At 47.7% G+C, this 26133-nt stretch overlaps 1 protein-coding gene across 14 annotated transcripts in view; it reads left to right on the forward strand.

The window, feature by feature from the left end:
• Nucleotides 1–316: 316 nt before the first annotated feature.
• The window catches only part of TCF7L2 (transcription factor 7 like 2), a 201386-nt gene continuing 175569 nt past the window's right edge, over nt 317–26133 (forward strand). For all 14 annotated transcript variants that reach the window (XM_015557977.1, XM_015557980.1, XM_015557979.1 and 11 more), the window contains exons 1-2: nt 317–409; nt 497–565. In XM_015557977.1, coding sequence (XP_015413463.1) covers nt 332–409; nt 497–565 — 147 coding nt within the window. In that variant the 5' untranslated portion in view covers nt 317–331. The remainder of the gene's footprint in view (nt 410–496; nt 566–26133) is intronic.

Genomic DNA, 26133 nt, shown 5'->3' on the forward strand with positions numbered 1-26133 from the left:
CAAAATAGACTTGAGTTTGCAAGGAGTTAGAGCCCAGTCATTAGCACCAGCACCGTGGGGGCTTGTCTACCTGTGGCGGTCTTGTGGCTTCTCATAACCCTTTCTCTCCCACGCTCTGCCTCTGGCCTACATGTTGCAATGCTGATGACCTGTGCAGCACAGTTAATTTTTCTGCAGCATCCTGCTCAGCACACTGGCTTCTTATGTCTAAATGGGCGTCCGTCCCTTCCCTTTTCATGTTACTGATTCTCACTCCTGGCCCCCTCCCCCCACTTCCTTTTTGTTTATTGAATAGGGCTCTTTTTTTTTTTTAAATTTACCTTAGATTATTATGATCATCTTATCCATAGCAACAAATAAAATCCACGGGTCTCGATTGAATGCCAATGCTGCAGTTCAATCTAGGAAGGTTTGTCTGCTATTCATAAACTGCTTAAGATGTTTCCTTGTAGTTTGTGTCATAAGCAGAACGCTTTGATTTGGTTTCTTTCTACAGCTCCATTTTCAGTCCGGGAGCACGCATTACTCTGCGTACAAAACGATTGAACACCAGATTGCAATTCAGGTAGGAAATGCCACAGATCCTGAAGCTTGAATTGTCAATGTGTAGGTCTTTTGTGTCTTTCATTCTCTACCCCTTCCCTCAACCTAGATGATGATGATGATGTTGATGATGATGTTGGCAATGACGATGATGGTGATGGTAGTGATGATGGTGGTGATGATGGTGGTGATGACGGTGGTGGTCATGACGATGGTGGTGATGGCGGCGGTGGTGGTAGTTGATTGGGGGAGGTAGGAAGCAAAGAATAAACAAGAGCAGAAGATGTGCTGCTGAAATGATTTGAAGATATGGGAAGAAAGAGCAGCCGGTGTTTTTGTGTGAAGAGCCTCTTGTTCAGGCATAATGGGCACACAGACCCCAGCTTGGCTACTGTGTTTTGCTTAGGGAGGGGTCTTAAACTGGGAGTAAAAAGAGGCGACAGAAAGTGACCAGGAGAGGAATGAAGGGGGAGATGGGAGAGGAGGCTGTCTGACAGCCAGAGAGTTGTTCCGGTGGATCAAAATCATGTTAAGTGGTGCTAAGAATATCACTTTTGACCTGATTGTCCTGAAATGTTGATTTCTCCTGGGCCTGTTGATATATGACACTAACCGTGCTGGAAGGGAAAGGCGACAGATCCCAGCTTCTGATGAGTGTCCTGTTTCCTGCTCACGTAGTACTTCCATTCTCTTAAATCCAAAGGCTAAACAAATCATGAACTAATATAGACTCCGAGCTGAACTGATGCCAGCAGAATGCGGTTGTGGAGTGAGAGCAGACTAATACGATTTTCGTCTGTCTGTCTGGCCTGGCCTGGCTTTGCCAGGATGGAAGGGCCTCCTGGTGTAACTGATGGGGCTGACCCTCCTTGGGTCTTCTGGTTTAACCCTTTGAAGGAGGCTTTGACACCGGTCGTTGTAGTGTGCAAGTCTGGCCCTGGCGTCTTCTCAGAAGTCGCTGTCGGTGGGTTGAATGATTTACTTGTCCCAGTGTTCCCTGCCTTGTAGTTACCCTTGCTGATAACTTGGGGGGTATGGGCAAGGGGTCTCCCGGAACTCCAGCCGCATGGCATCTGTGTGTCTCTGCTGCTTCACATCTGCATCTTCCTGGGTAAGACTTTCAAGTAGCCGTTTGCCCCCTCCCCCCCATAACTTGTGCACCATACCACCAGGGGAAGCTATGACTCAGCAGGCATTTTTATTTGGTGGATCCCTAATATTTTTGTACCCATTTCAAGGTGACGGTAACTGATTTTAAAAATATTTCTATTACTTCTGAAGTTGTGCTGGCTGATCTGTGTGTGTATTTGAGGGGAAAGTGTGGCCTTGGTTTTACCCTCCCAACCCCCAAATATTTTCAGGACTGGTGTCTTCAGCTGGGCCTCCAGTTGTTCTTGCTGGCACACGCCCGGCGGACCCTTGTCCCTCTTGATGAATGGCACAGTGAGTCTTGCTCCCAGAAGCTGGTGTAGACTCGGGGTTTGGTTAGAGAACGTGCCCAAACCCGGACTCCCAATGAATGGAGGGCTGAGCGATGTCCTGGGGCCCACGATATCTCGGGGAGCGCTGGAAGAGCCTGTTGCCCGGGGTGTGGGAATGGTGGAGACTGAATAGCGTAGTGATCCCTATCTTGGTGTGGAAAGGCTGGCTGGGGCCATGGCACTGGGAGACCAGCCGAGACCAGACCAGCTGTTGTGTCTTTACACCCTGCTGAAGCGGCCCTTGTTAGGCCGGGCAGCTCGTCTTTTCTCCAAACCACCTGGCACGGCGCGGGCCATGGGAAGCCCTTTCTCAGGAGGAAGATGGAGTAAATTACAGAGCTCATTGTTTGGAGGACTGAAACCATCACTATTCCTCCATGAACAGGTAGTATTGTTCTGCCCTGCTTCTGTTTGCCGAGGCTGGATGCCCATGTGGGCAAACAGAGAGACGTTTTATCAGAGGCCCAGCACCGCATGCTCTCAGTGTCGTGTCCCTCCCCCCCAACCCCCACCCCGCCGGACCAGGACCAGGCCACGCCAAATGGCAGCTAGCTGTAATTCTAGTTGGATCATCAAAGAATAAATGGGGGGAAAAACAGACAAAAGAAGCAAAGGGAAAAAAAGAGGAAACCTCAGACACACAAAAATGGTTCCCAAGGCCCATGGCGGCTCAACCACGAGGTGGGGTGGGAGGAGAGGGTGGCACTGAGTTGGTGAGCAGGAAGCGGCCGTGTCCCCTGGCTCTGGTCTCTAGGATAAGGCTTAAACGCAGCGTGTGATGGTCAGGGCCGAATTTTCTTTCCTGGGAACTTAAACTGGTTTAGCCTTAATAAATACTGTATTTCAGTATGAGCTGAGCTTGTTGCTCTCCTAAGCTATATCCTAAAATAACCTCGCGTAGTATGATACCGTGTATCACATGAGGTTCATCCCCCTTCCCCTTGCCTTCCCTCCTGTAATCTCAGGGCTTGGCCAAGTTCACCGTTTGTATGAATGGATGCTGAGTGATTCTGTAGACAGAATCATGTTCTTGTCAAAGTTATGGACACCATATCCATGGCTGTGTTGGGATCTTCCCCCACTTTTGACAACCTCCTGGCTCCTCTCAGTTTTGAAAAGACAAAAGTAACAAAAATGATTCTCTCTCAACGTTTAGCACAAATGTATGTGGAATGAAAATTTAAAAGCCTTTTTTTAGATGTAGTTATTTGACTATTGACTTTTTAAAAGTTTTATTGAAGTGTGGTACTCAGATCTTTAATGGAGAAGTGGGTGAACTTTTACCCACATCAGTATAGTATAGAATGGGTTTCGGATACTTGTTCTGTAAAGGGGCAGATAGTGAGCCATACAATCTCTATGGCAACTACTCAGCTCTGCCAGTGTGACGAGAAAGCACCCAAAAATAGTACCTGAAGGCATCGCTGTGACTGTGTCTCAATGAAACTTTACAGAATCCGACAGTGGCTGGATGTGGCTCAGGGACTGTAGTTTGCTTTTCCTGGTAAAGAATATTAGCAACTTCCCAGAGGTCTCTTGTTCTCTTCCCAGTCATCCTTTTCCCGGGCCTCCAGTAAAAATTCTCACGAGGAGTAGTTTTAGCTATCCTCATGGGTGAGTTCTGCCCGCCCTTTAGCTTCTTAGAAATGGAGTTGTACAGAATATACTGTCTCATGCCTGGCCCCACTCAGCACCATGCCTGTGTGTAGCAATAATTTGCTTTTTCACGGCTGCATAGCATTCCACGTCGGAATAGGGCACATTGCATGTAGTTTTTCTGCATTGTTGGATATTTGCTTCCAGTGTTCTGCTGTTAGGAATAAGCCCCTCGTCACACTCTCCCCACAGCTGTTCATACACAGGAGTCGCCTTGGAGAGGCGCAGGGCAGTGTGTGTGTGCTTAGCTTCACGTTGACCTTTCGACAGAGACTTTGACACTGGATTTCAAGTGTTAGCATGGAGATGCTCTGCATGGCGGTTGTTAGGTATGTGAGTGATATTTATGAGGAGGAGCAGTAAGATAAGGCTCCTTTGCCCAGAGTCCAGTACAGGCCCCTGCACATAGTGGTTTGGCCCCTGCCTCAGCTCCTAGGAGCTCCTCCCACGTCTCCATTAACCTGGGGGGGTTTAGCAGGTTGTGGGGGAGGTTTAGCAGGTTGTGGGGGGTGGGGTTTAGCAGGTTGCGGGGGGAGGTTTAAGGTATAGCAGGTTGGTGGCGGGGGGGTTAGCAGGTTGCGGGGCAGAGGTGGGCCCACACTGCAGATTGCTCCGAGGGAGGCTCTGCAAGCGATTAGGATCCATGTTTAGGCCCTTCTGTTGCCTCCCTGAGGAGAGCTCTCCCAACACTCTTCCACTCATCATTATTCCAACCCCAAGAGCAGGGTTGTAAGCAAGGTCAAGACCCACGATGTTCCCCTTGGTTTTCAGAAGGGCTACTTCAGGACCAATTAAGCCTTTGTTTTAAGAGTATTTTGGCCGAAGGTTGATGTTTTAACACCAAGTCAGATGTGATTTAGGAAAAAAAATACTCCGCACGCAGGAAAAACAAACCAAGTAGACCTTTCTTGGTTGTTTTTCTTTTAAGATGTGAAATGGCTTGTGCGTGTGTGTGTGAGAGAGAGAGAGAGAGTATGCTGCACGCACATGCTTGTGTGTGCGCAAAGACAACTAGGAGAGGATCCAGAAGAAATGGACCATTTTATTTGTTTAGACAGCTGAGCAGTGCAGACCTTGCTGTGGCTGTTGTCCTCCCTCTTCTCCTCAGGCTTGCAAGTTTCCTTCTGAGCTGGACCAAGGCATCCCCCTCCTGCTGGGTCTCCGAGCTCCTCGGCCGTGATTCAGGAAGGCCTGAGGGCTCCCTTCCAGGGCCTGGGTGCTTGGTGGAGCCCGGGAGAGAAGGATAGAACTGGAGAGCGTCCTTGCCCCCTTTTGGCCCCTTATTCCTGGATGTGAACTTGACGTGTAGTCTTGTCTGTGTCTTAAGATTCCCAAGGTGCTATGGCTTGGAGTCCATCTCTTTAGACCAAGTAGGCCCTTGGCACTTGTGATAAAAGTATCCAGAGATGAGGAGCAGTGGATGTGAGCAGTGTTTGTGAGGGCTCCTGGCTTTACTCCAGTTCACGTTTCTGGGGTAGTGTCCTGTGTTCTAAGCACATTCTCATACGTTCCCTGGCCTTTCAGTTTTCACGAGGATTTGCTCTCTGATCTGAGGAGCAAATTTAGGCTAAGTAGGAGAACTCCCAGAAGCAGATTCCGTTTTTGGTATTAATCACATCTCACTTTTCCTTTAGACCCATTGCCATGCCTGTCTGTGAGGTTTCATCTCCATTTCCCGCTAAGAATGGAGTATAGTATGTATGTGTGTGTGTGTGTGTGTGTGACGAGGATTTGCTCTCTGATCTGAGGAGCAAATTTAGGCTAAGTAGGAGAACTCCCAGAAGCAGATTCCGTTTTTGGTATTAATCACATCTCACTTTTCCTTTAGACCCATTGCCATGCCTGTCTGTGAGGTTTCATCTCCATTTCCCACTAAGAATGTTGTATAGTATGTGTGTGTGTGGGTGTGTGTGTGTGTGCGCACGTCATTTCACTAGGGTAGTTGGATAAAGCCCATGGATGCCAGTGGACTAATTAGAAAGGTTCCTTCACTTGTTACAGTGTTGCTTTAGTCTATCTATTTTAAGTCCAAACCTCAGAATGCTCATTCATTCATTCAGAAATATTTATTGTGCATCTACTATGTGCCTGGGGAATTCAGCAATGAGCAAAACAGACAAAAGCCGCCTGCTGTCTCCCAGTGATGTTTTAGATACGGGTTTCTAAGCACCCCACTCCCCTTGGTCTGATTGAGTGGGTTTCAGGTGCAGTCAGGGAGTTGCATTTTTAATCAAGGTTCTGATTTTCAGCCTATAAAAATTTGAGACTTGCTGCCCTAGAGTCTCCTGAAATCTATCAATTAGTCGTTTATTGGATGCTCAGTCATTTTCACTTGCTGAATAAAAATTGAGGGCTGGCCGATATTTGATTGGGATAACTTTTTCTCATTGAGAACCTAGACTGCTCTTAGGTTCCCAGGAGCTTTTGAGGCCTTTCCTTCTCCTTTGGGAGGTGAAGAGAGTCAGACACTTTGCAAGGTTCGGAAGAGGCCTTCCGTTGTTTATGGGAGTAGCTCGGACAACAATGTGATTGGGCTTCGGGGCCAGAGGCAGTAACAGTGGTTGAGAGTAATAACAGCTATTGCTTATTGAACTCTCCCTATGCACTGGCTGTTAAGTGCAATATGTGTGTTATTTATTGATTCTTTATAGTAACATGGAAGGAAACTGAAAAGGTGTCGTGACACTTTTACCATCATTATTCCATTTTGTAAACGAGGAAACAGAGTCACAGATACTCAAGGTATTTTACCTGCGATCAAGGAATTGGGAATCAAACCCCAGTAGTCAGACTGGGGAGAGACGGTGCCTTACAGCCTCCTGCTAACCACTGTCTGCTCAAAACGATGTGTGAGAGGATCCAGGGTTTCCTAAAGCCGTGGCCGCCAACCAGCTCGCAGGAATCACCTGGAGTTGCTAAAATTGAGAGAACCTGGGTTTCACTCCTAGAGAGTCCCATTCAATGGACTAGGGCAGTGTTTCATAAACCTGAGCAAGCGTGGCCTGGAGGGTTCCTTAAGTTACAGATTGTGGCCCTACCCCCAGAGTTTCAGGTTCTGTAGGTTGTGGGTCTGGGCTGGGTCCTGACATTGGCAGCTTAAACAAGTTTTCTTTGACGTCGAAGGCCCTTATCTGGCGACAGCATGTGAGAACCGCTGGACTAGGTAGGGCTGCACATTACAGTCCTGTGGAGAGCATGAAAACCAGCGCCTAGGCCCAGTCTCCGCCCCCACCCACCGGGATTGGGGTCTCTGCGGGGTGGGGACTGGGCATCCCTCTTTCTAAAAAGCTTCCCAGGTGATTTTACTGGGCACAGGGGCGAAGAGCAAGCGGTCTAGGGGATCTTGGGCTCTGGCCCCTCTTTGGATGAACATGATGCACGGGGTCTCCTTGGAGAAGAAGGGTTGTGAAGTCCTTGTTTGCTGGTTTTAGCGTGACTGTCTTTCCTTGGGGGAAAAAGTCTGGTTATGTTCAGAGTTCTAAAGGATGTCTGTTCAGTGCAGGAGCCTCTAGTTCAGTGGTTCTCAACCTTCCTAATGCTGCGACCCTTTAATACAGGTCCTCACCTTGTGGTGACCCCCAGCCATAAAATTATTTTCATTGCTACTTCGTAAGTGTAATGTTGCTACTGTAATGAATGGTAATGTAAATATCTGATATGCAGGATGTATTTTCATTGTTACAAATGGAACATAATTAAAGCATAGTGATTAATCACAAAAACAACATGTAATTATATATGTGTTTTCCGATGGTCTTAGGCGACCCCTGTGAAAGGGTCGTTCGACCCCCAAAGGGGTCGCGACCCACAGGTTGAGAACCGCTGCTCTAGTTTGAGAACATTGCATTACTAGGTGAGCAGGGATGCTCACTGCCCTGAGTGAGAACCAGTGAGAGAAGGTGGGCATCTGCTGTCACACCCAGGGGACTAAGGAGCTTGACGCTCAGGCCAGGCAGCCGACTGCTGCTTAGCTGCCAGGTCACGCCACAATGCAGGTTTGGGTGTAGCAGTGGCAGGGTGGGGCCCGAGATTCTGCATTTCTAACACTCCCCAGGGGTGCTGATGCTGCCAAGAGATAGAGCAAAGGCTGAGTCCATTTTAAAAAAAGTATTTTTATTGATTTCAGAGAGGAAGGGAGAGAAAGAGAGAGAGGGAAACATTGATCGGCTGCCTCCTACACTCCCCCTACTGGGGATTGAGTCCACAACCCTGGCATGTGCCCTGATGGGGAATTGAACTGTGACCTCCTGGTTCAAAGGTTGGTGCTCACCCACTGAGCCACAGCAGCCGGGCTCAAGTCCGTTTTGAAAGGCACGGAAACTGAGCTGCAAAGAGGCGAATTGGTTTGTCCGAGGTCTCCCAGCTTGGTGGAAACACAGCCAAGACCAGAATGCAGGAGTCCGACTTGGCTTTGTCTCCTTTCAGGGAGAAGTTATCATCTTGTCTACTAAGCCCATAGGAGTTGCATTACATTGGCCAGAGAAAAGAAAACAATATGGTTTTGCTGTTTTAACTTCTATCTGTTCTAATTGTGTTTGTGTGAGTTGAGATATCTGCATCTGTTCCTTCTCCGCCATGGTAAGGCACGTGGGGCCCAGCCCGCATGGTTTGTGAGAGGGCTGGTGCGGATGCAGAGAATGTCTGGTGGTCCTGACTAGACACCCGGAAAGAATGGAAACAACTGTTCTGTCAGCCACATGTGCCCCCCTTATGGCCACTGCGAGTGCTGGAGAGGCCTGACCTGGGGCAGTCAGTTGGGGGTGTTGGATTTTAAAAAAATATATTTTATTGATTTTAGAGAGGAATGGGGAGGGAGAGAGAGTTAGAAACATCAATGATGAGAGGGAATCATTGATTGGCTGCCTCCAGCACGCCCCCTACTGGGGCTCGAGCCTGCAACCCAGGCATGTGCCCTTGGTCAGACTCGAACCCGGGACTCTTCAGACTGCAGGCTGACGCTCTATTCACTGAGCCAAACCGGCTAGGGCTGGGGGCATTTTCTTTGTAGCTCTACTTTCTAAGTTACACTTGATCACATTTACTTTTTCTGAAGTCGCTGAGGGTCAGGGGGCCATTTAGCCCAGCACAGAAACGTCTGACTGCGTTGGTTGTGGCTGACGTTGGCAGGCTTAGCTAGCTTAGCACTTCATTTGTTTCTGGACCTGGGTTTGGTTGCATGATATCCACTCCCGATCAAACCAGATAAGTGGTTGCAAATTGTTTTTCTAATGGCTTACCTTGAGATCCCAGCAAACTCTTCAGTTACACAGAAATGATAGCTGGCCATTATTATTTTCTTTTTCCTAAAAAAATATTTTTATTGATTTCAGAGAGGAAGGGAGAAGGAGAGAGAGAGAGAAACATCAATGATGAGAATCATTGACCGGCTGCCTCCTGCACGCCCATGCCCCCTACTGGGGATCGAGCCCACAACCCAGGCATGTGCCTTTGATTGGAATGGAACCTGGGACCCTTTAGTCCGCAGTCTATCCACGGAGCCGAACCAGCAAGGTCAGCCAGACCCTTATTTCTGAGGGTTCCACCAAAACCACTGGGTGCTGGCAGTGTGTTTAATATTTAAAGAACAATAGATTGGAATAGAAATGAAATAGAAAATGAAAAATGTATAAAGCTTAAACGTAGGTACCTGTGCTATACAGGGGCAGGCAAAAGTAGGTTTACAGTTGTGAGTATGGGAAACGCAGAGGGGATTCTTGTATTTGTTATTAATTATTGAATTGTTTATTTGTATTACAACTGTAAACTTACTTTTGCCACCGCTGGATGTCTCTGTATCTTTAACATGTTATAAAAAGGAACGTGAGAGTCAAACAAACATTTGTGGACTCGCTGAAGCATCTTCGCAGAATCCTTGGTTTTGTAAGGGATATGCAGCTGGAGAAACACTTGGTCCTGCCGGAAGCTCCTAGACTGCAAATGGGCCTATCTTCGCCTAGTAGTGGGGTCTGGATGAGGTGGGATGGCTTAGTGCGGCGTGTCTCAGCCTCAGTGCTCCTGGCAGTTTGGGCTGGTGATGCTTGGTTGCACAGGGGACCGTTACGTGCATTGTAGAATGTTTGTCTACCCTGTCCATGCCACCAGCACCCAACCAAAATGTGACCACCAAGCATGTCCGCTGGGGGTCCACATTGGCCCTGGTGGAGAACAACTGGCTTAGCACAGCCATGTAAAGTGTGTGCCTTGCCGTGGAGGCTGTAGTATCACATCACCTTTGCATTTTATTAATTAATTAATTTATTTTCAAATATATTTTTTTTATTGATTTCAGAGAGGAAGGGAGAGGGATAGAGAGTTAGAAACATCAATGATGAGAGAGCAACACTGATCACCTGCCTTCTGCACACACCCTATTGGGGATCGAGTCCACAACCTGGGCATGTGCCCATGACCGGAATTGAACCCGGGACCCTTCAATCCACAGGCAGATGTTCTATCCACTGAGCCAAACCAGATAGCGCTACCTGTGCATTTTAAAGGGTCAGGTACAAGAGGAAATGGGGGGTTCAGCTTGTGCTTCTGGAGCCGGATTACCCGAGTTTGGGTCCCAGTTCTGTCATGCCTCAGTTTCCTAATCTTACGAAACGGGTGAATGGTAGTACCTGTTCCCAGAAGGTGGTTGGGAGTTTAAATGAGGTGGTATGTCATGAGGTGTGCAGTGCAATGGCACACACAGGGTGCTTGATAAATAAATGCAAGCCCCTGCTTTCACCCTTGAGTACTATGTGAAGCACTTGCTCGCAGATTTAGAAGATGCCTTATCCCGACATGCATTGTATATTTTTTATTTCCTGTCAAGAACATCACAGATGATAAATTTGATAACCTGGACCATCTTTGCTGGCGTAACAAAGATTTATGACTCCTGTTGGTTGCTGTTTGCATTTCTCTCATGTCACTTAAAAAATTCTGCCTGGTCCTTGCAACATTTGACTAGAATATAAGCTCTTCTGAGATTGTATCTTACTCATCTTTTATATAGCACTGTGTAGGAATGCCTAGGACACAGTAGGTGTACAACCAGGGGCGTGAGTGTGTTCACATAATACACACTGTGGGCAGAAATGGGAACAGAGTGTATAACTGAGATGGAGTTGGGTGTGTATTAGAGTTGGCTTTTGCGTTTTTCTCATAATAGCCCCTTTCATAACATGAGAGGCCAAAAATAATAATAATGCATTTTTTTTTGGTGTTTAACCAAATACTTTGAGATAGACCTCCAGTCTCTTTGTTAACTTGATGTTCTTTCCCAGATATGTCATATTTTAATTTGGGCTCTCCTTCAATGCATGAATTTGCACCCTATTTTAATGACTGTGGCATCACTCAAACCATGGTGTTGGACTGGTTTGTCTATAATAATAAAACCGTAATATGCTAATTAGACTGGACAGCTGAATGACCTTCTGGATGTCCTTCTGGACGATCTTCCAGATGAAGCCAGGGCTGCGAGGGCCGACCCCCTTGCACGAATTTCGTGCATCAGGCCTGTAGTATTTCCTTGCACGAATTTCGTGCATCAGGCCTGTAGTATTTATATGATTGTCTTTTAGTTTTCAAAATGTTTGGAGGTTAGTTGTTTTTTTAAAGCAACAATAACTTTAAAAAAAACACATGACAAGTTGTGTTACCCATTGGATCGTAACATTTTCTCAAACTTTGACCATTGTCATTAATTCCTGCAAAGGACTTCCAAAAATTAAACAAATGTTATACTACATGTGGGTGGATGAGCCTACAGTAGCAAGTTCATTCCTTTCTGTTCCCACACCTTGTGCCTCCCTGCATTTTGAGGTTGAGATGAGAACCAGAATAAATGGCTTTGTTTGAGAATCGGAAATTGTCCAAGGCTTGATAATGGATGAGCGTGTGCTGGTAGCCCGTCCGAGTAGAGCTAGAGGATTCTTGCCACAAGGGCTTTGGTGCGGCTGCTCTGTGGGGAAGATAGTCTTGTGTCAATAGTTTTTAAGTTGATTCAGTAAGCATTGTTGATGATTGAAATTGAAGAATTGTGAAGACAATTCATCTTGAGGAACAGAGAGCATCGAATGTGAGCCGGGCTGCTGGGAGCCGACATTGACATACGGGCCGTCATCAAACTAATTGTTGTTTGAATTACCTGTTATGATCCGATGACAAATCTGCCTTGCTCCTGCCACTGGAGCAGAAAATGTAGCTTGAATTGGCGTGATGTTAGCAAGTGTAAACTGTACTTCAACAAGATGGATAAACCCAATTATGGGGCAGACCTGTAGAGAGAAAATCCATTTAAATCTCGTAATGTTAAGCAGAGCTGTGTTTAATTCATTTGGACCAATTTGGGAATGATGTATGAGTGTTGGTGGACATTAGTCAAAGGGGGGACCACTTGGGGGAAAGGATGCGCCTGTGCTGCAAGCCACCCCGGGAGGCAGCTGGGGTGTCGCCTCGGCAGCCTGCGCTAATGGCTGGGAAGGGCAGAAATGACAAAACGATGGACTGACTGCTGTTGGGCGAGCAGCGCTGTGTAAACGAACCAATAAGGAAAACATATGAAGCAGAAATGAGACGAGGTGTTTTTCCTAAATGCTATTGACAGTCTAAAATAGGAAGGAAATTTGAGGTGCCTGTTCCGGGTTTCCAGCCCCTGATACCCTTATGGGTGTTCAAGCCTTGTGACAGGAGGCCTGGGAAATGGTCTTTATTTTTGCTTAACAATGATTTGAGAGAGAGAGAGAGAGAGAGAGAGAGAGAGAAGAGAGAAAGAAAGGAAAGGGACAGTTAAATTTAAATTGATCAGCTTGGGGTCTTTGATTCTCTATTGGAAAGCAGCTAAGAGGGGATTATTATTCCGAAACATCTATATGATTCATATTTGGAAGCTTGGAAGGTCTTGTGTACTTAATACAAATTTTTATTTTTTAAAATATATATTTATTGATTCCAGAGAGGGAGGGGGAGGGAGAGAGAGATAGAAACACCAATGATGAGAGAGAAGCATTGATTGGCTGCCTCCTGCATGCACCCTGCTGGGGACCGAGCTCACAACCTGGGCATGTGCCCTTGACCGGAATCAAACCCGGGGCCCTTTGGTCCGCAAGCCGATGCTCTATCCACTGAGCCAAAAACTGGCCAGGGCAAAAAATTTTTTTGTTTCTATTTTTTTCTTTCTCTTTTTAATAGCTATTGAGTGGTGACTCAGCTTTGCATGTTGTAGGCACTCAGTATATACTGACTAGGTGAATGAAAACATTGAACTTTAGAGAGGTAAGTTTCACGGGTAATACTGGTGTTTCCCACACCTCAAAGTCATTAAGTGTAAGTGCCTTGTATCTGTTCACCAGTAGTTTTCAGTCCCCAAAATTTTATGATTTTATGTAAAGGTCATTTTACTTTTTACCTTTGCCTCTCTAGTGTTGGGTTTGCTAAGGAAGTTCTTAGAAGACTATTAACTTCCTTTTATTTTGGGAGGAGCCGATCAAGTGCCCCAGTTAGTTGTTATTTAGTCTTCTCCTTTCTGGTTTGGGGGCTTGCTTTTATTTTGTGGCATGGACTGGACGTGGAGACTTTGCCTGTTGAAAGGAGAACTGAAGAGGCTGGGGTGCAGGAGGAGCTGGGCAGGGGACCGCCATGACATTCCTGGGTGTGCACTCTTCCCCCAGCGCCCAGAAATCTCACCGTTGGGACTGCTGGGTGTCAGTGAAGGTCAGAGCCCTGAGAGCTTTTCTGTGACTGGGGTACAGTTCATTGGATGGGGTGCACTTAGTGTCCATTCCAGGCACATCTTTTCTCCTAGAGGCAGATTGGGTTGGAGTTTACTTTCTGGCTTTTCCCAACTTTCAACTCAGTTGAAGAATCAGTAAGGGGATGATGATAAAAAACAACAACACCAAAACAAAAAACTAACATTTACAATAATGAGTCCACACTGAATTCTGAGAATCTGAGTGTTCCAATCTAGTTTACCAGCAGAATCCAGGTAAAACACACTTTGAGGTCATTTAAACGACCATCTCCAGCAAAACCCACCTGCACAGTTAGCCCTCAATTTGATCTTGCCAGACGGTAGGCCCCCAAGTCAACTGAGAACGAGGAATGTGATTAAATGGATTTGGAGGAAACATGGAGACGTGTTTCTGAACCTGAAGGTCTCTGTGCACATCCCTTGCATTCCCTGAGTTTTCTGGGGTTCTGTCTGGTTTGGCTTGAAAGCAGGGGTCAGATTTATACTCCTGAGGGGCAGTGTAGACGGTGTGAGTGGGGCAGGCAGCGAATAAGGGGGTTTCTGGAGACCAGACTCTTAAGGAAAAGAAAGTGTCCACTTTGTGGGTACAAAGGCCTGTGTGTGCTAGGGGTACATCTTTTCAAGGCCTCGAGGGGTGTTTCCTTGATTAGTTTGTTGCTTTCTGGCATTATAGCAGAGCTTTACATTCTATCTTGTAGAAATGTGTGCAATGAGGAATTTTTGTTCTTTTGACTAGAACCTAAGACTTAGGAATTCTTAAAATATGACACAGAAATGAAATAGTGAGGTAATTACTCTTTAGCTTAGAATTTTCTGTGGAATTAAAAAAATGAGAGTGCAGGAGGTAGCAAGTTCTAGATCAGGGCTTTATTGACATAGGGAATCTGTAAGACTCAGCTCAGGAGTGTTTTGGGAGTCACAGCCTTCTGAACTTGGTTCTTATCCTTAATATCAGAAATGAGCCTGGTCGTGTGGCTCATGGTTGAGCGTCGACCTATGAACCAGGAGGTCTCGGTTCAATTCCTGGTCAGGGCACATGTCCAGGTTGTGGGCTGGATCCCCAGTAGGGGGCGTGCTGGAGGCAGCCGACCAATGATTCTCTCTCATTGATGTTTCTCTCTCCCTCTAACTTCCTCTCTGAAATCAATAAAAAGGAAAAAAAAAAGTCAGAATGAGCCTCCCTGTTTTCCTCCTCCTGGTCTTCAGTCACTCAGTGTTCGTCCTGGGGTCCAGCAGCTTTTGTGTCTTCATCATTGTTGAAGAAACCAAGACTTTCCCTGTTAACTGGAAAAAACTCACTGAACACCAAGATGTACACCAACATTTTTTTGAAAGGGAACTTAAAGGAAGTTTTGAAATTGCCCCTCAGCCAACAAACATGTTTACCAAACCGCCGGCTTTATGCACTTTATTTTGTTTTGTGTTTTTTAAAAAAACTTGTCACTGATGTCACAGTTTCATGGTGGTGAGTGAAAGCAGATGACACGTCTCCCCACAGAAGAGCGGCTTCGTGAAGCCACTTGTATCCGAAGAAGGGGCACTGGGCTTCAATCCTCGGGTCAGGGAAAGGGCAGAATTCTGTGGGGTAGGCCTCTTCCTTTGGAAGAAAGGTGCCCCCTCCCCCCCCATAAGCTGTGTTTTGCTTGGGTGGTTTTTCAGGTGGGCTTAATTTCCCAGTTTATCCCTATTAGAAAATAAATGCTGATAGACATTGTCCCACAAATGTGTTACTCCTGGCATGATTTGGCCACTTTATAATAATTTAGGAAAAGCACCAAGATTTTATTTTTTTTTTGTAGCCTGGGTTGAGTACCCTGCCCTCCGCAACTGTTGATTTCACAGTAATGAGTTAATAAGAGAGTTGGTGTTTTCTTCCTCCGCTGTTATTGGAATTTTGGGCCAACATTGGCCCAAGTTGGTCTCGTTACTGGAATCTTGGGGCCCTGGTTTGCATCGCAGTGCAGGGAGCCCGACAGCGACTTAACATGTGACGGGAACCAATGATGTAACGTGTAGAAAGTACAGACACAAAACCACATACCACATGCAAAGCAGATCTGGTTTTGATTTCGGTCTCAGTGGTTCTGTTATCGTTCTTTTTTTGTGAGAGTGGATTTTTATCTTTCGGTCTGACTTCTGGTTCGGCTCCTGGTTTGTGGTTTCCATTTGCTATCACAGCTCATAGCTTCGGCTGCTTGGGAACCGAAGTGATCAATGGCCTTGGAAGTCCGAGGAGGGGGTCCCCAGGATGGCATTCCCACGGAGTATTGAGACGGAGGTCTCGCGTGGGCCCCGTTTCCTGGTGGTGCAGGAGCCTCAGCTGTCACACGCTCTGCACCTGGGCTTTCTTCTCCCTCTTTCTGTGTTGCTTATGTAATGCCTCGGAGAACTATTTTGGAAACATCTAGACCAACCTGTGATTGATCTTTCTGTTCTGTGTATTTCCTGAGTCCCCTGCCTTTCTCTCATCTCCTTTGGCAGGAAATGTTTTTTCCTCATTAACTAGTTTCCAGGTCAGAATTTTCCCATAAAGTATGAACTTTTCTGTAGTCCAGTATCCTTTAATGTATTTATATATTTTTTTACTTTTTATTGAATTTATTGGGGTGACACTGGTTAACAAAATGATAATGGGTTTCAGGTACACAATTCCACAATACATCACCTGTCCACAATATTGTGTCCACCACTCCAAGTCAAGTCTCCTTCCATCACCATTTATCCCCCTGTACCCTCCTCCACCTTCATCCCCCGTTCCTCCCCCCCACCCCCCCTTCTCCCGCCAGCAGTCACCAACCACACTGTTGTCTGTGGCCATGAGTTTTTTCTTTTTTTGGTCAATCCTTCCACCCTTTTTATTTAAAGCTGAAAACTTTAAGTTGGGCAAAATACTTAATTGCTCTGTTCTTCATATTCTCGTCTGTGAAATATGGGTTTAGTAACAGGACTTGTCTCCTCTGTGGGCTGTTGTCAGCTGTGAGAGGGGCTAGTCCAGTGACTGGTACAGGAGAAAGGTTTAATGACAGCTGGTCACCTTGACAACACTGTTAACTACACTCTTGCCAAGTTGACAAGCTGGCGATATATTGTGTTGCACATCTTTCTGAGCTTTTCTTTGCTGCCCCCCCCCACTCCCCCGGCCCCCAATAGTCCGGTTCTGAGTTATTTCTCCCGTGTGCCAGTGGGCAGACTCAGGAGGCCAGAGGACCCTTTGTAAAGCGCCAGGGAGAGAGAGCTTGTGTTGCAACATAATTTATCTCCGGGGAGGGCAGACACAAAACCCATCGGGGACACTGGACTTAGAATTATTCAGCCTCTGATGGGCATGAAATTAGTGACAGCAATGACAGGAATTTGTGGCTTTTGGGTTGTAATGTCTGTTCTCTTCTTTGGGTCCTTTTCTATTGCTTAGAACTTCATTAAAAAAAAAAAAGATTTAAAAAGGCATCCTTTTTGGTTCTTGAAAGGCAGGGGGCTGGCTCCTGGCTTGCGAACCTAATAACACTTACTTCTTTCTTTATGAGGGAGTTTCCTTGGCCGCTGTGGTCTGGCTATTGTTTGTCTGAATTTCTAATAAGCGTGTAACAGTCCCCTCCTCCTCCAATTTGCTTCAAAGACAAGCAGCCCTAGTGGGTTACTGGGGACAAGAGACCTTAGGAACCTGGGGTTGGGAGCCCGCTGCTCAGGGGCCTGTGGGTGCCTGCGGCCGTGGAGGAACTGTGCCCACAACACGGGTTGGCTCGCTGGAACTTCTCTGTGGGGCTCTCCTGGGCAAGACATCAGTTAGCAGACAGCAAAGTCAGGCCTGTTGGCACCTCATCGTGGATACCAGCGGTGCAGTCAGGAGCTTGTCCACAGTGATTTATTCTCAGTGGTGGTTACGAAACGAACATTGAGTCGCCCCATCGACTTGATGGCAGCCACGGTTTCTTTAACACCCCCGGTTCTCGAAGGTGCTGTTCAATCCTGCCTCATCTGCAGAAGGCCGGACTCAAACACAGTGCTTGGAGGTCTGTGTGTTTTCATTGCTCTCTTTCGTTAGCTTTCAGAGGCCAAGATGGAGAGAGCTGGAGTGAAATAGGAGGAATCAGGGAGCAGTCTGAGCCAACAGACTTTTTTAAATCCTCACTCCCCTCTCTGGCTTGGGGAGGTATAAAACAATAGATTAGTGTGATTATACCCTCCCACTCAGCCACCCCTCTCCCCCCCTTAAAAAATAGGGTTTGTATTTCAGCAGGCTTTGTTCATCAGAAAGCTATGGAGTTTTTTTTGGCATTGGCCAGACCTTTGTGGCTGCTCAGTGGCCTTAGGCTGTGGAAGGTGCCTTCATTTTCCTCCCCCTCCCACTGAAGCCTGTCCCGGGCACCCTGGTGGATCGCGGAGCTCTGAGCCAGAGCAGTGCTGTGCCTTCCGCATTGGTTAGTTCCTCTAAGCAATAAATATGCATCAGATATGACTTAATATTCTTCATCTAATGCAGTGGTTCTCAACCTTCTGGCCCTTTAAATACAGTTCCTCATGTTGTGACCCAACCATAAAATTATTTTCGCTGCTACTTCATAACTGTAATGTTGCTGCTGTGATGAATCATAATGTAAATATCTGATAGGCAGGATGGTCTTAGGCGACGCCTGTGAAAGGGTCGTTCGACCACCAAAGGGTCGCGACCCACAGGTTGAGAACCGATGATCTAATGGCTTTTCCCTCCTCACCCCGCACCTCCCTATAAAAAGAAAAAGAAAAGAAAACAAAACATGAACACCAATAACAAAAGGGCCACTATTTCCCCATGTGGCCCTTGGTGAGAGACATTTTTCTCAGGGAGGACTTGGTCATTGGGTCTGGCCGTGGGGAAGAATTAATTAAGGGAGAGGATGAAGCTCCATAATTACAGTTACAGGCTGGCAGCTCGGAACACTGCTGGGCCTGCCACCAAGTGCTCAGGGCGTGGAGAGCTCTCTGCCCTGGGACTCAGCTTGCTCATCTGTGAAATGCCGCCACAGGATGTAAGCCATGGAGAGACCAATCCTGAGCCATTAAGTGCTGCTTTAGTTGGACCTGAAGTTTTTGCTGTGAAAAGGGAAGCGTTTGAGGCTGATGGACAAGAGCTCTGGCCCTCACATCATGAGACACACATGGGCCTGACGTCACATCCACTCATTGCGTGGGGGACCTTGGCCAGTTTCTGAACCTCCCTGCGTCTCAGTTTTACCTGTGAAATGGGGATAAACCGATCTCAGAGGATTCACTGGGGTCAGACACATACAGGCCCAACCCAGAGGCCAGCACTGAGCGGCAGTGGCTCCTTTTGGTTACAGGGGAATGTGCTCCTAGCAGGTTCTGACTGGGCCTGGGGTCCCTGGCTCATTTCGCTGCTAGTGAAGGCAAGTGGGTAGACTTTGGTGGACTTTCAGTGTGTCGTTTCTGGTTAAATTTCCTTTGCTTCTCAGAAGCTATGAGAGATGAACTGTGTTCTACTTGCCTGACAGAGAGAGAGATCCAAATAGGGCTTTGAGATAAACTTCAGGATTCTTCCATGGAATATCGCAAATTCATTTGCTACTCACGTTTTAACTCATTTTAGCAATCCCCTCCCCCCAACACATATGTAAACACACACATTGATTTCTTTCCTTTTTCTTGTATTACTACAAGGATCAGTTTCTTCTGGCCTAATTCCAGAAACAACACGCCTGTCTTTTTTCATCGTTGAGGAAAAACAGTCTGAAGGCACCATAATTCCTTAAATTGGATTTCGGTTCTTGATCCCCTTATGTTCGGTAAACAGAGTGTTCGATGGAACATCATTGTTTGGGAGCATGAGGCTGGCAGCCTTGCTTTTGCAGGGGGGAAAGGCACCATGTTGGGACCTCCTGGGGTGAGGCTCTGAGTGGGGTCCCCTAGATGTGGAAGCTCCCCTTCACCCAAAATGCTGGTGGAAGTCGGGAGGGCTGCCTGGTAGTGAGCAGAGCTTAGCTGAGGAGGGAGCCTGCAGTTGGGTGTATGTGCGTGTGCGTGCGTGCGTGCGTGTGTGTGTGTGTGTGTGTGTGTGTGTGTGTTAGTCTGGCAGTGCCATAGCAGCTGCCACTTGAAAGTTTGTGATTTCTATATTCAAATCAAAGGCACCCAAAAGCAAAGATAAAGGGAAGGGGGCAGTGTGATCTTCACAGATGGGAGAATAAAAAAATGGTAGGGGGAATATTTTCTGCGTAATTCTGCCCCCCCACCCCCAACTTGCATTTTTAAAAAGAAAAAAAAGGAGCATCCACTGCATCCTCTCACTTGGTGGGTAGGCTCTGGTCAGGCCGCCACAGTTTACGGGGTAGGGGACGGATGACTCACCGAAAGCAACATGGAAATGTCTGGGGCAGGTTCTGACTTGCTTGGGGAGTGAGTCAGCCAGTGTTTCTGGGGTCCTCGCTTCCCCTCTCGCCTTTCCTCTTTTCTTTGAGTGAGTTTCGCTTTGAGAGAGCAGCAGGCTTGGCACACACTTACCCAAGACCTGATTAGTTCCTGAAAGAAGGCAGTGAGTTGATTGCTTACAGAGATGATGCAAGCTTTGCTCTGGGGTACATCAACTTGGATTTCTCATGCTTTATCTTATAAAGCCTAAATTAACAGCTGGTTTGGTTTGAGTTCTCCGGGATCTGACTAAGGGATTAGAGTCCATTCTCAAGTGAGTCAATCTAGTTTAATTTATTTCAGGTCTATCAAAAAAGATCAATCAAAGCTCTTTTGAAAGTAAAGCTATAATCGGCCTGCACACTTAGAAGTCGCTGTGGTTGCGCTTGGTGTTTCTCTCTGGTGGAGCGAGGCCCAGGCTGTGGTTAAGAGGGAGTATTAGAGCATTTCCCCCGGACCTCCCTTTCTGGGGGCCTCCACTCCTCCCCGGGAAGATTTTGAGAAGGTACCGTGTTCAGGAACCCCTCCTCCTAGGTCTGCACTGACCTCCTGCTCCCTGGTCTGTGGGGAGGCTGGGTCCCTGGTGTGGAAATTTCTAGTTCAACCTTGCTTAGTACCTGGACCAGAGCAGATCCAGCCAGTTTTATGTCACTGATTTTGCTCCTGGGCTTTCTCTCGCAGAAATTGGTGGTTGAAGACATGCACTGAATTCTTTTCCCCCCAAAATGTCTGCAGGGAGGAATTGCTCACATAGTTTCTGAGGCGAAGGTGAAGCTTTCTCAGCTATGGCTGAGCTGAGGTTTTGCGAGCACCGGAAGCAACAGCCCAAGTTGCCCATTTCTTTTGTGTTCCCACTTAGGAAATACTTACTGAACGTTTATGCAGGGACTGTTTTAGATGCGCATGATATTCTGAGAAGCATCGAGAATAAGGGCGTGCGTACGATCTTAACTCTAGAGTCAGATAGATCTACCTCATGGCTTAGTTATTTTGTGATTTTGTGTGACCTTGAGTAAGTATTGCCCTACACCTCAGTTTTCCTGTCTGTAAAATAGGTTTAATACAAATACCTTCTTCAAAGGATTGTTGCAATAATGAAATGAAATAACACTGTATCTTGTGTGTGTGTTTTTAACACAGTAACAATACTTTATCATTCTAGGGGAGATAGCAGGGTGCTGAAGCTTCCCCCCATCCCCCTAAATGCATTCAACAGAAACAAATACTTATTTAGGGTGCGCAGTGTGTTCATTGCTCTGGGGGCGCCTAGATATAGTCCCTTCCCTGTCGGGATGCGCATCTATTAGGAAAGAACACTTGGCAGAATCACATGACCAGAACTGTGAATCCCTCTGTCTTATGTGCCACTCACCTTGGCCTAAGGAATGCTTTTGTCTTTCTTCCATTTGGCTGACTCACAATGATGAGGGCCAGCCTATCTGCCTCTCCATTAATGCTTCCTACAGGTCACTCACCCTTCCATCGCTCTTCCTTCTGGTCTACTAGGCTTGAGCCTTAGCATTACCATTGGTGCCAATGTATCTGGCCTCAGTTTTTCTAACTGTGATATGGGGATGGCATTATTCCATAGAGTGCATGGTAAGGAAGGGAACAATCACATTTTATTATGATGATGTTTTAATCCTTACTCTAGGATATTTTTTTCCATTGACTTCTAGAGAGAGTGGAAGGGCGTGAGAGAGACACATCAATTGGTTGCCTCCCACACGGGAACCTGCAACCAAGGTACCAGTATGTGCTCTTGACTGGGAATTGAACCCGAGACCCTTCAGTCCACCCTAACTACGGAGCCAAACCAGCCAGGGCGACAATCGCATTTTTGAGGCTCTCTTGTGGTTCTTTTGTGTGTAGGAACTTACGCTTTGTTTATTCCCTAATAATTACAGAAAGAACCTTAATAGCAGTAGAAAAAGAAAGAACAGATGTTGTCTGTTGAGCTCTCACTATGTATCAGTTTCTAGAACATTCTGAATGCTTACGGGAGTTTTATCCAGATGAGAAAACCGAAGACAGTTAGGGGACTTGCCCAAGGAGACATGACTCGGGAGTGGCTGACGGGGGTTTGAATCTAGGCCCAGGCTTGCTGTGTGGTGGCTACACTGACATGGAAACGGAGGCTGCTGTTAGGCATAGAGCGGGGCCTCTCTTTCATAATTCTGGTGTAGACTTTGAAGGCGAATGAGAATCCTTTTGCCGGTGAGTAATTGAACGTGGGTCCCCGTGTCTCCCTCTAGAATAGCAGCGTCTCTTCTTCGCTCCCCGGTCCAGGGGGGATCTGGGGCTGGGCTCCTCTGGAATTCCTGTCTGGCATGAGTGGCACACGCTCTGCTCAGGAACCAGTGGGTACCTTTCCAGGCTGAATGCACCTGACGCAGGTGAGGCTTCAGCAACCTCAACGGAGCTCTCCTTCCCAACCCCTCCTTCCTGCCTCTGCCTCTGGGGTTAACCATTAAAAAAAAAAAAAAAAGCCAAAGTGCTTTGGGAAGTCGCATGCTGGGTATCTACTGTGTCCTAGAAACTGTCTTAATTCGTTTCCCCTTTATTCCTACTTGAATAGAAAGCAAAAAAAAAAAAAAAATTGATAGTCGATGCTAATAATTGTGGCATGTAATGTAATTGGAAGCGTTTCGTTGACATGAGCGTGAGAGTTTCCGGCTTCGTCTCCAGGCTGGGAGGTAGCATGAGACTTGCCTCGAGTGCCTTGCGCAAGCCTTTGATGCAGGTAGACCATATTATAAACCCGCGCGTTGCTATGGTGAGGATGGCAGTCACTGCTTGCTGCGGGTAACCTTTCCTACCTTCGTGGACACTGTTTTAAAACAGAGCAACGTGACAGCATTTCATTTAATTTGGACCGAGTTGGGGTAGATGAATCAGGGAGGTGAGGACTAACATTTTTTTTGAGAGGATGCTTTGGGGGGACTTCTGCTCTCCTAGCGCGGTGGAATATTTTGCAAATCTAGTTTTCTCATTTATTTAGAAATATGTTTTCTAATGGGCCGGGTGAGGGGGGACGGCGGTGGGCAGAAGGCCGGGCTTTCTTCTCCTCTGCCTCCTTCCTTCCCTGAGCAGTTCTGTGAATCTGTTGGCTTTGATGCCCAGCAGCTCACACAGTGAAATGAAAGTCGGGTTGGCATGAGATGCAGAAATGATTATTCCTGGTAGTGTGTTCCCATTACTGTTAATAACGTAAAGACAATTGCCCGCCTCACAGGACTCCTGCACGCGGCTAACGGACAGACTCGGACACAGAGCAGTGGGGACTGGGGTGTTTATTAGTGGTTGCCCTGCACACCCCTAGGGTAACTCCGATTATACATAGATTTATTAACTTTTTCCTGTTGCTCAAAGGGTAACTCTCCCCCCCCCCCTATTTTTACTTAGGCTTTTAAAAAAAAATTGTAATAGAGAATTTTTAAGATGACAGTTTATAGTCAATAGTTTACAGTTAATATTATTTTGTCTTAGTTTTAGGAGTACAGTGTGGTGGTTAGACTCGAGGGGTAACTTTTACATTCCATCCATTAAATCTCAGAGCAGTTCAGGTTTGCAAAACTCATCCCCTCCCCTCTTTTCCCGGTCATGCATTCCCATCCCTTAAATTTTGGGGCAAAATACACAATCCGAGCATCTGAAAGGATGTTAAAAATTAAGTTGTCAGCTGTTTATGGTTGTTCTTTCACGGTTCCAAGTCTGTTTCTCTGCTTTAAAGTGGGAATATTTTCTTATGTTAGTGGGGTAGTTTTGAGTGTCACAAGGGACAGAGTTTGATGGGAACCTCTGGGGGAAAACAGTGTTATAGGGAGGCTTTTAAATTTGAGACCATTCAGTAGCTTTTGTCACTCTGAGTCTGAACCCCAAAGCTGCCTCTCCAGGAACCCGCAGGCTCTGGAGTACCTGCCAAATTGGGGGTCTCAGAGCTGTGGCCGCCTGGCTTCTCTCAGCACCTTTGGGACTCAGTTTCCCTGTCTGGGAAGTGGGGATGCTACGGAGATATTGCTAATGGGGTACACAACCTGTGTACGGTGTGAGGATGGTTCATGAGTGGTTCCCAAGGCAGGGGGCTCCTCCTCCAGGGTAAGAAGAGCCACAGGTGCGTGTCTCCCATCATGGGGCGCAGCCTGCAGGGGCAGTGAGGACTCTTTGGGGACCAGGCTCTTCGAGGTGGTCCCCGTCACCCAGCCAGGGCTGCATTACACCTGGAGCACAGTTGGTGTGAGCAGCCACCTCCCTTCCTGGGGTGACCTCTTGTCCGTCTGCTCAGCCACAGCCCACTCCCTCCCTTGTGCCCACTGGGGTGGGGGTGTGAAGGGAGAGGGGCTGTGAGGCTGTGCTAACCCAGCCTCCGGCTCTCACCTCCCCACCCGCCCCGCCCCACACTGGTGAGCGTGGATTCTGCCTCTGATGCCCACGGAGACCTCACCATGAAGGCGGTGAGCCCACAGCAGAGGGGGTGGTCAGGGCCCTGGGGGATGGCGTGCCACGAAGGGGAGCATCGTGCCCAAAGCCGGCTGCACAGAGACGTCAGCGTGAGCTGCTGGCCTCTGCATTCATGTAGGAGTCTTTCCAGAGTAACCTCCCGGCGAACAAGCGTGCCTGAACAAGAGCCCGTTGTTCCCTCCAGACCTGTTGCACGGGCAGGACGGGCAGGACGCAGACGCGGGCGGCCGTGGGTCAGGCCTTGGATTCCGAGGGCAGAGGGCCTGCTGGGGTGGGTCCGGCCCTCTCCCTCCTGGACTCCCCTGCCAGGCCCAGGGAAAGCGCTGCCCGTCCGTCCCCTCGGGCGGTGGGATTGGGCAACCCGGAGAGCAGGAAATGCATGTCGGCGGCATAGATTTCATTCCGCACACCACCCTCGCTCCTCTCCCAGCCCGGGGAGGGAAATGTGCCCTCCGGGAGACACCCAAACCCTACAAAGAGACCTTTGTTGGAGCTGGAGGTGAGAATCTGTGGGCGTAGGGATTCCTGGGTTCGAGTTCCAGCTTCCTGCCAATCGCCCTGGCGCTGGGCTAACATTTCTGGAATGAAAAGAGGCGCAGCCTGCCCAGCAAGGCCTTCGGGAGCGAGACGCTGCTGGGCGCTGAGATGGCCTGGGCCCTGCCAAGGGCTTGGAGCTGCGAGGAGAGAGGAAGTCCTAGGACCCAGGAAGGCGGGGAGGTTGTTGGAGGAGCCTGAGGCGGACTCCAGGCTTCTGTCTGGCCCCTGGAGACCTCTCCGAAGAATAAACTCTGAGGTTCTGGAATGAAGTGTTACTTGGTTATCTCCTTCGCGCTTCCCAGGCCCTGTTCAGGGGACTCCTTCTTACCTGGCTGCCAACTGAGATTCTTTCTGGGCCCTCCCCCGACCCCATCGGCTGAACCAGAATCTTCTGGGGCGGGACCTGGGAGTGTGTCTTAATGAACAGGCTATAGAAATGCTTTTCGCCGTGTGTGTCTCCTGCTTACACCTCGGGCCTGGGGCCTACATGGTGAGGTTCCTCAGAGGACGCCTGGGCCTGGAGCTGTGTGTGAGCCGTCCCACTGGGCACTCAGCGCTAGGCACGTGGTGTCGGTGGGTTGGTGCGACTCACCAAGAGAGGACTCACCAAGAGCTGGCCGCAGGATCACACCTCCTGCTGCTCAGGCTGTTGTAAAACCTCGGATTCCTCTTTTGGAAATAATAGCTCCACTGAGCTATTTACAGACCATACAATTCTCTTATTTAAAGTGTATAATTTAGTTATTTTTGGTGTATTCAGGAGGTATGTACTTCTCGGCACCTCTAATTCTTATCTTATTCTCCTACTTATCTAATTCTCCTACATTGTCATCACTCCCAAAAGGGAACCCCACTCAGTCCTTCCCCCGAAGGCCCTGGCAATCACCCATAGGTAGGCCTCTTCTTGACATTTCATACAAATGGAATGGTCAAATTCATGGCCTCTTGTGCCTGGCTGCTTTCACTATGCATAACGCTTTCCAGGTTCCTCTTCATTTTAGCATGTATCAGTTCCTCATTCCTTTTAGATGGCTGAATATTATTCCATTTATGGATGGGCCACATTTTGTTTATCCGGTCCTCAGTGTTTGTACGGGCCTGTGGTTGTGTTTCTCCAGGTATATACCCATGCGTGGGATTGCTGAGTCAGGTGATAACTCTATGTTTAACTTTTTGAAGACCCGCCAGACTTTTAAAATCTTGGATTCCGTGTGTGCCAGTTGTGTTGGGCAAGACAGCAGAATGGGACTTCTGTTTGCCGGAGACGATATAAAGATTGCCTGTAAAAATAAAGCAGTCGTGTAAGTCTCC

This window comes from Myotis davidii, unplaced genomic scaffold (genome assembly GCF_000327345.1).
Source record: "Myotis davidii unplaced genomic scaffold, ASM32734v1 scaffold107, whole genome shotgun sequence".
NCBI classification, from domain to species: domain Eukaryota; kingdom Metazoa; phylum Chordata; class Mammalia; order Chiroptera; family Vespertilionidae; genus Myotis; species Myotis davidii.